Source organism: Motacilla alba, chromosome 1 (assembly GCF_015832195.1).
Source record: "Motacilla alba alba isolate MOTALB_02 chromosome 1, Motacilla_alba_V1.0_pri, whole genome shotgun sequence".
NCBI lineage: Eukaryota > Metazoa > Chordata > Aves > Passeriformes > Motacillidae > Motacilla > Motacilla alba.
Window position 1 is genome coordinate 21,520,890 of NC_052016.1, and position 14,993 is coordinate 21,535,882.

General features: G+C 33.8%; 1 protein-coding gene across 2 annotated transcripts in view; it reads left to right on the forward strand.

Annotated features, from left to right (window-relative positions):
• NCAM2 (neural cell adhesion molecule 2) overlaps positions 1–14,993 on the forward strand; it is a 276,541-nt gene that overhangs the window by 242,865 nt on the left and 18,683 nt on the right. Inside the window, exon 16 of one of the 2 annotated variants that reach the window (XM_038156028.1) lies at positions 5,818–14,185. The exons of the other annotated variant lie outside the window; for it this stretch is intronic. Coding sequence (XP_038011956.1) covers positions 5,818–5,933 — 116 coding nt within the window. The 3' untranslated portion in view covers positions 5,934–14,185. Of the gene's footprint in view, positions 1–5,817; positions 14,186–14,993 lie in introns of those variants that run through there. 2 annotated transcript variants of the gene reach the window in all.

A 14,993-nucleotide genomic window follows, 5' to 3' on the forward strand; every position in this document is an offset into this window, starting at 1 on the left:
CTTGCACTGACTTTGAGAAATATCCAGCAAACCTTTTTAAAACATTTTGAGTTAAATAACTGTATGTATAAATTTATTTGTGTGTATATATATATATATATATATATATATATATATAATATATATATGCTTTTTTATATATATATATACACACACACCCACACACACCAACACACCACACACACCATTTTCCTTCCTCCTTTTCTGAGTTATTTTTGTGGTCGTAATTCTATATCTGTATTTCACATTTCATTTAGGCCTATGAACATATATTTTGGACTCATGCTTGGAGAAAGAGTGACACAGTCCTAAATGTAGTATTTTATGTGTTCCAAAATCTCACTAGGGATGTCAGTTAGCAATACTTAGCTCTAGCCTCACTGCGTTTGCCTCTGAGTGAAGTATTTATCACACATTTAGTGCTGATTTGTAATGTTTTATAAAATTTGCTTCTGGCTTATCTATACTGTTAAGCTTCTAGTTCTGTGGGATTCTCAAAGGAACAGTGTGCTTTAGCTCTTCATCCATATTAAGAGAGCATGCACTAACCTCTGCAGCCATAAAAGCCCCTGGGAGCAACTAAAGTCCATTAGCTCCCAGAGCTGACTTTACAGCCCATTTGTTTGGCCCTTTCACTCTTTCTCTACAGTGAGAAGACAGAGATCCTGTCTTTGTATCCCATAGCTGGTACAAAAGTGTCCAAATCTGCTGTCATCCTGAGCCATTACAGTTGCAACCTAAAAACATATGTACAGATTAATACTAAATCTCAAAAGAAGATGAAATGGGAGGTGCTAAAAAAGATCCTTTCTGCAAGTGTTAAATATATTTTCAGGAATTACCAGCAGATTTATGAAAGTGCCATTTTCCAAAGGCTGTTATCTAGTCAGTGCTGTTACTTTGAAAGGCCAGTAGATATATTAAAAATGGTTGCAAGTTGTATTTTATCACAGTTTTTTTCTTCTTCACTTAAAGTTAATAACTTGGTGCGGTGGTGGGAAAATGAAAAAATATTTGGGGATAACAAGAACTTCTTAGATCTATTTTTCTTACCTTGCGATATTGGTTGTTTGAGGTTTTTTTGTTTGGTTGGTTGGTAGTTTTTTTCCAATACTGCATGAACTGTGAATGTAATTTTTTATTTCCATGCCTGAAAATGTTTTAATCCCTTGAACATCTCATTTATTTTTTTTCTATGCATGTGTATCACCACCCTTTAAATCACATAGTGGGACGCTAAAGAGGGACAGTAATACATAGTATTTTCTTATCACCATCAATGGCAAAGATGATAATCGCTGTGTCAAACATGATTTTTATCAGTAGTTTTTACAAAAATGCAATGGGATCTGCAGTGGTCTTGACATGAATGAAAAATAAAAGCAGCTCTTATCATTGGTTCAAGTATGTGTGTATATATTTGGGTTTGCATTTATGGATATACAGTTTATGATGTATTACTAGAGCTTTTGAGCTATATGGACAGTGTTTTGTTAGAATAGAAGCTAGGATAAGGTTTTTAAGCCAGAAACTCAAAATTACTAATTACAGCAAAACAGAAACAAGTGTCCCTGATTCTCGCAGTTTTCTTTCAGGGCAAGTATTTTTCTTAAATTTTTCTGTCAGCCAAGCAATCAGGTGACCTTCTAAGGATAGAAATAAATGCTATATGATCCCACCTGTATAGCTGGGGTAGGTTTTTGTTCCTATCACCTCTTGCTATGAAAGAGCATATTGCCTTGCTGCACCCTATCTCTCACACTCCTAACCCATGGGCTGTGTGGGTGCCTTGGCACAGTTTTCCTAGCTCTGAAGGGCATTGCCCCCTTCTCTAAAATGTTGGCTCACCCCTCTCTGACCATTCATCCACTAAGAGAAGCCAACAAAGCCACCTTCCTCGTTCATGTTCTGTTCTCCACCACAAAAGCTTGTAACATTTGTTGACTGAACATTCCTATGGGCAAACTTCCAAACTGAACAGCTCTTGTGTCCTTTGAAACACTTTTCCTAGATTTTAAATCATTTCATATCTGTTTGAAATCTGATTTCATGTGATTACAACCAAGTCTCAAGGGCAGTGTATCCCATGAGAGCAGGCTTGCGTGGCCAAGGCCTCTGCTGTGATTTCCATTAACCTTTCTTGCCTCGAAAGCACATTGGTGCCTCTTGTTAAACTTGGTGTCCAGTAGGACCCCCAGGGCCTTTTCTGCAAAGCTGATTGCCAGCTGGGTGGCCCTTGGCTGTGAACTGGTGACCAAGATTGTTTTCTCCTGAGGCAGAGGTTTGCACTTCCTCTTGTTGAACTTCCCAATGTTCCTGTCAGCCCATTTCTCTGGCCTGCCGAGGTCCCTCCATGTGGCAGCACAACTGTCTGGTTCCTCAGCCACTCCTCTGTGTGCCATCAGAAAAGTTGCTGAGTGTACTTCGTGCCCCATCACCTAAATCGTTAATGATGTTGAACAGAATTGAAACCCATATTGACCCCTGATTTGGCTCTTTGTACCTATTCTCAATTCCAGGAAATGTTATGTTGTATCATTAAAAGGTAAATTAGGGGAATTGTGGGGACTTTTAGTCTACTTTTGTATTCTCTATCCATAGAAAAAGCTATAAAGGCTGCCAGTAGGTACTTGATCCAGGACCAAATGTCATCACTTGTGGCTTACAAATTGCCTGTTTAAATCTCCATAAGACTATAGAATCTTTCAGGATTGGCCTGATTTTAAGCCTATGGTTTGCGACTACACTGCCTTTGTGTGTGTGTGTGTACATGCATAAACATCCATCAGTTTGTGGCTTCTGAAAACTTTTGGATATAGCTGACAATGTCACTAAATTTTTCAGAGAATGGGGATTTCAAAATTAAAACATTCCTGTAATTTCCTTGTAAAATCTTATCTGAAAATAGAAGTAAAATTCTCTGTAGTGTAGTAGGCAAAATATTGTAATAAACCCTCACGCGCTTCTAACAATTGGAATGATTTGGAAAAGATTAGTTGACATTTTATGACCCTTGATCCTTACACCAAGCTGGACAGCTGCAGAAAATTTAAACCGAAAAAGAAAAAAAAACACAGAAGAAATTTGAAAGATTTTAACAGGTAAAATTTCCATTTGACAGATCTGATATTTTAAGTCCATAATTAGTGTCTATTTTGTATGACTTTGTGCATCAGTCTGTCTCTACAGATCTGACTAGTAAGAGTTTTAGCTAAATCTAAAATGAAGACCAAAATGCAGGAGTCAAAAAGGAAAGCCTGTGGCATGTCAGTCTCCTTGGAGCTCTGATCATATTCCCAAGGCAAGGAAGAGCTGCAGCATTATCCTTGTGAAGTTACCGGACTAATTTTCTCATTGACTGAAGGATATTGTAATTCCAAAATGAGAATTTGAAAATGAAGGCTTTTGTCTGACTTTTGTTCAGATCCTAATCCTGAGCTAAAAGTGTAAAGTTTCTTATATCACAGCCAATATTGCTGTGATGTAAGAGAAATTTTGTTATTTTCTGAAAAGAATAGAGAGATGAAATGTATCTTTGAGATCTCCTGCTTTGAGAAAAGAAGTTGCTAGGACTCACACCAGTCAGATTAATTAGTGTCTAAAACTTCAGAAAGATAACGCCCCCCACAAAACCATTTGGTTTTGTTTTGCAAACCAGTAGTAGAATTTGCTGAATAAGAGCCATTTCTCATCAAATCCTGGAGATGATCATTGTTGAAAGTGATAGGGCATGTTCTTGCTCTAGGCTAAAACCAGCTGTTTGCTCTATTTCCTGCAAAGACTAAAGTTATTACATGAAAAGGGATAGAAATCCTTCACTAAAACTGATAGAACTTATTTGATGTGAATCAGAGAGAGATACAAAAAGGCTTGCACCATCAAAAATGTTAACAGAAAAAAAATTAATAAAATCTAATTCTTATGGTACTGCTATCACAGACATTAACTACCACTGAATAGCAGTGGAGCAGCAATCAAAGAGCTATTCTGTATTCTCAGAATTTCTGCTTCCAAAGGAATTTAATTTTTTTTTCTCTTATCATGTGAATTTTAGTTTGCTTATCTTTTTGAATGCTATGAAGAAAAAAAGCAAATCACTCTAGATGTTGAGTGTTGAAGTGCAAGGCCACACTTTACATGTATGGCACTCTAATCCTTATTATTTGTTGTAGGTAATTGCTAGCATTATGATGCTTTCTAATTAAAATATCCCTGAGTGCCAATTAAAAGATGAAATGAATATGCTTAGGTATATTCTCCAAAAATATTTAAAAGCTTAATTATTGAAGATTTGTGGGTTTTGATGTTTTGGTTTTTTTTTTGGTTTTTTTTTTTTTCTATGAGTATATTGACCAAACTATTTAAGTCTTAAGAAAAAGAATTGGTTGTGAATTTTGAATGGCTTGAGCGCACTATGTATCGCTAGAAACATCACAGTGGAGATATGGGTGAGGATGGAATAATGCCCATAATTGTTCTTAGTTTATTTATATTGCTGCCTTTTCTGCTTGATAGTTATCTACATATGATAGGTATCGTGCATGTATTTGTGCAAGAACAGGGGCCTTTCTGTGATAAGAAGATAATATATTGGTTAAATATTATGCATACAGGACTATTTTTAGCTTTATAGTTTGCTTCCATTTGCTTTATAGTTGCTTCCATTACAATTTTTTAAATCAGTTTTAAAGATTTAACCAAGGTTATTGCTTACACTGCATAAGGTTTTATACGTTTTCATTTCTTTTGAAGTCTTTTTCAAAATATTAGTTTAACACTGGTATTAATCACTACCAACATAATTATTGTTAATGTAGCTGGAAAAAAAATCTAGTCAATACACTATATATTGCATAAATTTGACTATATTATTTGTCAAAAAATGAACCTTCAATATAAATATTTGTAGAAAAAATATATTTGAACTTTGTAATTGTAATCAGACATACTGTGAGGATATGAATGTCTTAGAAGCTACTTTGTTCCCATTCTAGTGTCAAAGTCGATATCTAATTACTGAGCTGCATGTGTTAATTGCATGGGTCATTCATATTTTAATTGGACCTGTGTCCATATTATTGAAGCCAGTTTTCATGGTGGCCCATTGTAAACATCTACAATAATTCAGGAACAAGAAAAAGCCATTAGCAAGGAGAAACAGACAAAGAAGTTTGTCTCTTGTGTATGACTGGATCCTTCTTTTCATATAATTATTGAAACAGTTCTAGTTTCTCCTTTCAGCCTACAGGCTGGTGTTTCTCCTTGCTTTCAATACTCCTTGCTTTAAAGTCAGTATACACCATTTCTGATAGTTACAGGACAGTGTTACCTGGCAGTTTTGTGAGTTCCAAGTACCTCCAACATGAAAGTCAAAATTGTATTCAGGTTGGGCTTGGCTGAATGGTCTCAAGGGGAATCAAGAAACATGTTTCAGGTTAAGCACTTAAATAAATTGTTTTAAAATTAGACCAAACAGTTTGCTACTTTGACTGCTGAGGAGGACCACATTTCTGCTATGGAGGTATACCTTTTCCACTGTTTTAGTACTAGATTACATAGATTTGGCTAGGGTACTTCAATGGTTGTCATTTCATCTATGTTTTACTCATAATTTGATGTTTTCGTTAGAGTAATGTCTTTCAAGTGACTGTCTTTGCACAATGTAAATATTTTTTTTCTTTTTTCTTTCCCACTGTCACTTTTGTTTCCTTTTCATACTTTCTTTTTCATGTTGTCTCAACTCTTCCACTTTTTTTTTCCTAAAATTTGCTTCTTTTTCACACTCTTGATTTTCTATAACTATTCTTATCCACACAGACAGATGCTGTGGAGCTACTAGACGTGAAAATGGAGGCCAGTCCCTGCAGCTGAATGCTGCTGTTTTCTCTCTCATTGTAGTCATGAGTTTCTGGTGCATGCTTTTATACTGTTGATGATAAGGCAAGCAATATGTATTCTTCCTATCTCTCCTAATTTTTTATTTGCGGGAAAATAAACACAGATATTATAAAATTTGTACTTTTCTACACCTCTTCCAAAGTTTCCATTCCTAGTCAAGATCCTAAATAGTGTAATTACTTCAGTCTGTGTGTGCAAAATTCTTCATGGGGCTTTTTGGAAACCTGGTGAGTTTTGTGACAAATTCAAAAGATGATGCTTGACACATCCAGTCAGACAGAACATGTAGAATCTGACTTACTGAATTTGATCAATTTTCTCAACTAGATTTTGATTATAAGAAATTCTTGCAGAGACCTTACCACTGTCAGTTGCATGGCTTTCCAGGAACACCACCAATTCATCTTCCAGGAGAGTATTTTCATTTTGTACTAATCCTTTGCAAAGAGTTGTCCTTTCACTGGTTCCTGAAACAAGGTACTTAAAACTTTATAAAAATGGTTTAAGTCCAGGCTGGATGGAGCTCTGAGAAACTTGGTCTAGTGGAAGGTGTTCCTGTCCACAGCAGAGGGTTGGATGACCTTTAAGGTCCCTCAAAACCCAGGCCATTCTGTGGTTCTGTGAATATGGACATGTTTTGTGCTTTCTAATGGATTTTAACAAGCATGTCTTCCCTAACCAATTATTTATGAATTGTTTTAGTTTGTAGTGTTTCATTTCAAATTCTTTTTCTGTGCCTCTCCACTGATATGCCTCAGCACATAAAATAGGTCCCTGCCCACCAAAGTCACTCTTTGTGACTTCAAAGGTGCCACATTTCATTTAATGGCATCTGTAGGACTTGGAAGCCCCAGGGGTTAAATTTTGACCTGTAGTAAAAATGGAAAAAGCATTTTTTCCTGTTTTATATATTAAAAGCATGGCTTATGAGCTCTGCAGCAGTGTGTGTAAAACTTCAGGAAAAATATTTCATTTAATAAGAGTCCATATTTATATTTTAGTGCATATATTTGATTTTAAAATTTATGTAGTTGTCTAGGTTTATGATTCATTTCTCTGTTGCATACAGGAAACCCAAGAAAGCAATGCACTTTAAGGCAGGATTAAATATTTATTTTAAGACAGTTCCCTTCAAATTGTTACTTAATATAACAAACATGATAAATTAACTGTATATGTTGATTTTTTCCTCCTTATAGTTCATACCTTTTGGGATCTAAAAAAAGTTATCTTGCCAATTGGAAATCAATCGGTCAAAATTAAGTACCTATATGTCTTCACTCAGCTAAAGGATTTTCCTATTTCTAAGAAATATTACGATGATTTTTACCAATTTTTAAACATTTTTGGAAGTCTTTCCTTTAGGACATCAAAATAAAACCTGTCCTCATCTAAACAAGCTAACAACCATTTTAGAAAATTGGACTATGTCAAAAGATAGTCTTCAGTGACTAAGATGTAAGATGTCTTCAGTGTGTAAGTCTATGGAATAACTTAATCCATAAAAGACAGAAATACTCTTTTAAATAGTTCCCATCTTTTGTGTAATGAAGTAGCTGGAATTGAAAAGATTGCTATGTGGCAAACATTTGTTTTATTGTGATCTGCAGATTAGCTCTCACTGTAAAGTCAAGCCACTGTTCCATCCATGGCCCTTGCCACTATGTTCTGTCATTTTGACTTAATGTAATGACATTACTTTTAAATTAATTACATTGAAGAGCACCTGACATAGTGTGGTAAAGAAAGATATTTTCGCTTCTAATTTTGTAGGGGTTGAAACTTTAGGTTTCCATTTAGGGCCACTCAGGTGAAAGCCCATTTTTCCATGCACAAACAATGGGAATATATATATTGACTTTGTAATTTAGTTGTATAGGTGTTCTTCCAATATATACTATTTATTTTTTAAAATTATCAAATGCTTATTGAACCAAGAGATGTAACTAATGAAGGCTAGATAATATTTTTAACAAAACTTTTCATTTAACTGTGTTACAGCAGATTTGGAATTACTAGCTTCTTTTCATGTAATTATTGTACACAAGGTTACCAAAAATTTTCAGATTTGAGAACATATTTTCAATTGAGTATAACTTGGACAAATGCTGTTGCTAATGCTAAATTTGTTTTTTGTGAAAGAATCACCTTGGGCAGGAACTTTTGCAAGAGGTTTTCTTTTTTTTCTCTTACCATTTCAAAAATCCAGATAGTGAAAATGTTTGTTGTTGTCACTATTGCCACTATTGCCTTCTGTGGTAAAAAAACTGCAAGGATATCTCTACTTATCGTCCAAGAACTGAAGATTGGCTAATATTTAGTAAGTAGATGCTGTAGTAGATGCTAAAGGGGAAAGAAACCCACAGTACAAGCATACTACAAACCACTGCTGGTAGATCTTTCTCAGTCTGCAGGAGCTCAGTGGTGCGCAAACACTGGGACTCCCTTGTAGTCCAGGGGAGCAGCAAATTCTTTCTAGGGGCTCCTCTTTGCAGTCACATCCCTTTTGCATTCTGATCCCACTGCAAGACAGGCACTGCATGCACAGGAGGGAACAGAATCTTCTCTTGTGGACACATAGTTGCTGTTCTGAACAGCAAAGGAAATAAAATTGCAGATCCAATCAAAACTAATGATCACCTACCACTGGATTAAAGAGTCTTGAGTAACACTTATATTGTCTCATAAACTGAAAAATAAAATAGGATCTTATAAGGTTGCACAGGCAGTCTGATCCAAATAGTTCCTTGTTTTGTAAAATTTTCCTAATTTTCTGAAATTTTAAATCTTGATGCTATTCTACTAAATGTTCAATAGATTTTCACCTTCCGCACTCTTGTCACCGTTCTTAATTTTTTTCAATAAAGCAAGACTGGACACTACTACAGGTATGCAGGAAAGCAGAAAAATTAAAGATCCCATATAATTTTTCTAGTCCAGTAAGACATTTGAAGAGCTCCTTACAGGCTATATATTTATTATCTTAGCAAGTCATTCTAACATTGCAGATAAGTATATGAGAAGACAAGATAGGAATTAGGGCACAGAGACTGATCGACTGTGAGCTCTCCAAACATACTGTGAAGAAGATAATGAAAAGCCTTGAGAAATTTTAGAAGCTAAATATACATTATGAATGGCAAGTTGTCTTTTATCCTCAGTGTCACAATGCCAGTGGGATAAAGAGACAAATTTGGATCACTTATCTTTTTTTTCCAACTGATAGTAGCTTCAGCTGGGAACTAGATAAATTTGCTCTGTTAAGTGAGAGAAATTTTAGGTCTGCTCCAATTTAAATTATTCTGTGCTTTGTATTTTGAGGTTATCGAGTACTTTGAATGTGATCCTTTTCTTTTGGCCATCCTCTTCCCATCAAATTCCAAAGAGAATGACTTAGACCAATATTGTGAGTATTATGTGACTGCAGAGCCAGGCAGTTCTGGGCAGTGACCCAAAACCTCTGTAATGAGAAAGAAAAAGTGGAAGAGAATAATGTCCTTGGGTTGTCATATATCTCCTCAGATGAATGACTAATACAGCTTTGTTTGTAGTTCTCTTTATGAGTGTTTCATAATTGTGTCTTCAAAAACAATGAGAGCAAGATTATTTCACAGTATTTTGTGCAATCTGTGTGAATATTCAGAAGATTTTGAAATCTTGGCTTCTTACTGACAAGAATGAGAAAAAATGAACAGACATTTTCAAATTAAATTATAATTCATAGGAATAGACTGAACAGCTTAAAATTGTAATTTAAACTCTATTAAAATGATAAATATGTCTTTATAAATTGAATTCAATTTACTTTTGACATTAGTATTTAAATGTTAGATAAGTAAATTTGTTCCTTTAAATGTTGTAATTGCAAGAAGGATTTTAGTTCTTATGACTGACAGTATAAAATGTTACAATTTTTTTAACCTTGTCACATATTTTGAAATGCTAATATTAAACTGTCTATAATACTGAAGTCCTAAAATATGCTATGCTGAGCTTGTGCCTTAAATCCAAATTGGTGGATTAAAACTGGTAGAAACTTAAAAGGGGTAATGATTATTCTGTGATATAGCAGTATATCTCTAAGGAACAGTATTTTGAAAATGTTCTGATTTACAACCTTTAGAGTCTAAGGCTGGCTTCTTTCCTAATCAGATTTTATTTGTTGTCTTTCTTCTTTCCAGAGTTTTGACAAGTTCCTAACATTTACAAATTGTTCACAAATCAAAGTGTTTACATAATGCAACTTCAAATGTGATCCTTTTTTTACTGCTGTAGGGTTATTAGAATATAAATTGCTGTCTCTCTAAAGAGGAAAAATATTGCCCAGAAATAGACACACAAATTGCATACATTGGGTATAAAATATAACTTCTGAATGGTTTTTTGAAATGTAAAAAACTTACTATTACCAAATAACAAAATAACAAAAGTATAAGGCCAACCACTGATGCAAAAATATTATGTACATGTGGACAATATTTATTTAAAAGATAAACAGATATGGTTATTTAATTACACACATAACCTTTTGACCAATTCTCAGTCAGTTTTCAGGGTCTTACCATGTACTCTCTCTCTCCATTATGGAAACCTGCATAGGCACCACTCAAATGTGTATGCAAATGTAAAGTTAACTAATTAAGCCTGAAAAAAAAACAGTTGTTGGGCTTTTTTTTTTTGTTTTTTTGGGGTTTTTTTAAGACATAATGGAGATTTATACACAATTTCTGGTTGTGCTAATAGTTGCCAATTTTCTATCTGTTGTCCAGTTTGTTGATGATTTCTGATTGTTCATTTTTCAGGAATTTTAGGAGCAAAGGAAAAAATGAAAATGTTACTTTTAGGATGCAAGTTGAATATTATATAGAGAAATGTAGCTTCTGAGGTCTATAATGACATCACTGAAATATTTCCTGTATTTAGGGCTTATTTATGCTTATCACATTTATTTTATCCATTCATTTTCTTCAGGCATATAAGGAATGTTCAGTTTTCCATTGCTATATATTTATCAGACATAATGTATAAGTGATGGAAAATCACCTTTTCCCTTTAATATCAATGACATCTTATAAAGTTGATGGCATCAAATACCAAGTGTAGAGGTGAACCAACTTTCCCTGTTTAGAAACAGTAGCTGTATGTATGCTGTACACTTGAATGCTGTGCTAAGTTTAGATATTTTACAACAAGAGCCAGAAACTGAGGTAGGAATATCCATTTTTGTTCATTTACTATAGGATCTGAAGTCCCAAGAAGCTGTGGTAGTAATGCTTGCCACCATACTACCTTTATGTTGTACGATACTCTTATTAACAGCTCTGTATATTTATTTTACATGTTTAATATTTTTGTAGAGGCAATTTCAAGTGCATATTTTATTTACATAAAGTTTTAATTTTAATGCATGTATTAAATGCCCATAATAGAAGCAAAGTAAATCTTTCTCAGTGTATGTATCCAACAGAATTACAAAAAAAAAATACATACAATGTACTAAAAACTAATTCTGTGAAAAATATTGAATACACTGCAACATCTGTTTTCAAAAACAGTGTGAAAGGCAAGGAAAAAATCCGGATTTAAAGTAGTTAATTTTAATTTGTGAAACATTGCTTGTTGTTATCTTGTTCATAATTCACTACCATTTTGCTCCAATGATTTTTTCATGCATGCAGCACTTGTTGTCATCTCTGCTTTTTCCCTGAAGAACGTGTGCATGATGTAACTGTGATGTCCCTCAGCACCTTTCCAAACACAATGTCAAGAAATATATCTAACTTAGTGTGTCTTTCATCTGTTGTTCAAAGTTCATTTTAGTTCATGCAACGTCTGTCTTCATTTTTTGTAATAAAGGAAACTGACTTAAAACCATTACTACCTGTATTTTCTTTATTGCTGATAAATGCTCTTTTTTTTCTTGTACTATCTAAATGATGTATTTTGCATCTGCAGAGATAATTTTTAGCATCGTATCTGCATTTTATCTACAATGGTTTATCTAATAGTGAATATTTAAAATACCTCAAACTAAAAAAACACCAGAAAACAAAAAAAATCAAAACCAAAACAAACCAAACAAACCAACAAACAAAAAACCCACCCCACCTCAAACAAAATCACTAAAATTAGAATTCATAAATTATAAGTTTTGCTCATAATAGGTGGCTGCCATGCTACTGCGCTAGTGAAGCAACTATGTGCAGTGTCTATATAAATATGCAGCCTGAGCTTGATCCATTCTGATTTAATCTACCTGATTGAAGTTGTATCCCCAAAGGAAGTTTTAATACTGAGAAAAGATGCCCTACCATGCAGGACTCTGCTGGAAGTTGCAGTTGTAGCGGTTGAACATTTTAAAGTAAAAACATGCACCATATATTGGCATCACTTATAATATTAAACTGGTCTTTTTGTAGCTAACATAATTTATTATTGTTAACCAATATTTAACATACTATTCCAAGTATTACTTCTTAAAACTGTTTTGCTTGAATTTACATAGGTCTTAAAAATGCTGTCAAACTTGAATTATTTTCTTAATTTAAATACAATCCTGAGATAGTTTGACTCTTTTTCATATCTCCTGGCTGCAGTACTCTACTTAGGATTGTCATCCACTGTAAAGATGCAAAAATTTCCCATGTCTCTGTGGTATATGCACAGCATGATTTTGAATTCTCCTAAATGAAGCAATTAAAATAATTTATCCTTTTATGTAATAGCATTTCTAAAACCACACATAAGTGTGTGTTCTCAATACTCACATCAATCTTAATTAATCTGCAGAGGTTCTTAGAAACCCCTCCTGGTAGAAAATTTTATAGAGCTGTTTAATTTTTTGGTACTGCATTATGATTTTTTTTTTGGTGCTCATCAATGGATAAAAAATTTTGAGACCTATATTTTCTGTCTTTTTAGAGGTTTTGAGTAAGTATATGCATTTTGTAAGACTTTAAGTCTTCATTTTTTGTAAAATTTGTTCATTTTACAAAAATTTGTTCATTTTACATTTGTTCATTTTTGTAAAAATTGTTCATTTTTTGAGTTTAGGAAAACTTCCAGATCAGATATAAAATCAAAGACATTATTCAGAGGCAGTGCAGAAATAACCAGCATGGTTGGGCACATTTTTAAGGGTCAATACAAAAGTGCAGTTCAACTTGATAAATAAGAATGTTTCTTTCCTGCCACGACATAGTGCAGTATTTCAATTTCACCCTCTCGTTAGTTCATAATTTTCAAATTTTTGCTTTAGATTGAAAGCAGTTTACTTTATCTTCTGACTGTCTTGAAAGAAAGGCAAAACATGTATCATAACTCTGCAACATGCATTTGTAAGCTAGGAAAGTATTTTACAGCATTGCTTTTTTTCCTTAAAAACCCACATTACTGTAAAGGGGACGTTTGGGTAACAATCTATCTTTCCTTTTAACTTCAATCCATGCCTTCTAAGGAGGAGGAAAGGGAAAAATTAACAAGAAGTTACTAACATGCTTTTTTCTCCCCAACAAAACTTAATATCACTGAGGGTGTGAAAAGGATGCCTGGATGTCACTTTATCCAACTCCCCAGATCACGCAGAGTGCTTGTTATAAAGCTTGCAATTACTATTTTATTGTACCAGTAATTGAATATACACAATGAGATTCTGTAAGAGCACAGAGAAATTCTGTCACCTCAGAGGACATGTGTTCATTTAACATCGGTCTGAACATATTGATGTTGCATGTTTTGTTCCTGTGCAGAAGCAAAAGCTTTATTTTGCCATATGTAAAGCAGACCTGTACACTGGCACAGGTTGCCCAGGGAAGCTCTGGATGCCCCAGTCCTGGAATGCTCAAGGCCAGGTTGGATGGGGCTCTGAGAGTACTGGTCTAGAGGGAGGTGCCCATGGCAGGGGAGTTGTAATGGGATGAGCTTTAACTTCCCTTCCAAACCAAACCATTGTCTGATTCTGTACACACATACAGATGGAGATTCTCCCTTTTGACCTGCTTCCCTTAGAGTATTTGGTGCAGAACCTTTACAGGAATTTCGTCTGAACTTACATTTGAGAGTCCAGAAAATGCATCTTTTCACTTAGTTCTTTTCACTGGAAAATTTCTTTTTACTTGCCAAAGTTCTTCATTCCTCTTTCTCATCAAATAATGATTCCTGAAAAAATGTTCAATTATGTCATTAGAAATCATTAGAAACATAACTTATTCAATAAGAACTTGAATATTGCCAAAACTTTCAAAGACATTTGTAGAAACTTGCTTTTGGTTTTTGTTTTAGTTCATTTTTTACATTTCTGGAAAATTTTTAATCTTATTTCCATAAGTATTCATTGATGATCATTTATTTGAAGAAGTGGGTGAAAAAAGTGTCTTTAAAGTTGTCAGTTTCCTTCATCATCATCTCAAGGTATTACATTACTTATACCATATTCTGTATAAAAAAAATCCTTTTCAATTTAGCATAATTTTAACACATTACAATTGAAACTCATTCAAAACTATGGAACTTATATTTCCCTGTTTTTTGTTTTTTTTTTTTCTTTTTAACAAGAAGTGTTTTGAAAGACCTTCTATAGTTAGGTGACTAAGTCAGGTATAAAATAAACATTTTCAAAAAGTTTCTAAGAACTGATTCTTTCACATTAACATTGAACTTTCATGATTTAATGGTTTTTAGTTCAACTAGGAAAATAAAAAGGTATTTAATGCATAAATACTTTGTTATTTTAGAGCACAAAGAAGAACTACTATTTTGAGTTTGTTTGATACATACTGGGAAGCTGTAAAAACCCCAAATATTTTAAATACCTTCTTTAATATAACTATGATAACTATACCAATATAATAATTTAATTTATTTAAAGCAACACTGATAACAAAGTTGCTTGTCAAAGTTGGTGGGAACACTGTTTGTAGTATGACATTAATATTTCATCCTGTCACAGAATTAAAGCTTCTATTGATGTCATAACATATAAAGAAAAAAATTCACATTGTTTTGAAATTACATATATATTAGGATATGATTTTTGAAACCCGTGAGGAGAGGCCTTAATCTGATTTATTAGTTATTTGGATTAGCTTTACAGCTGA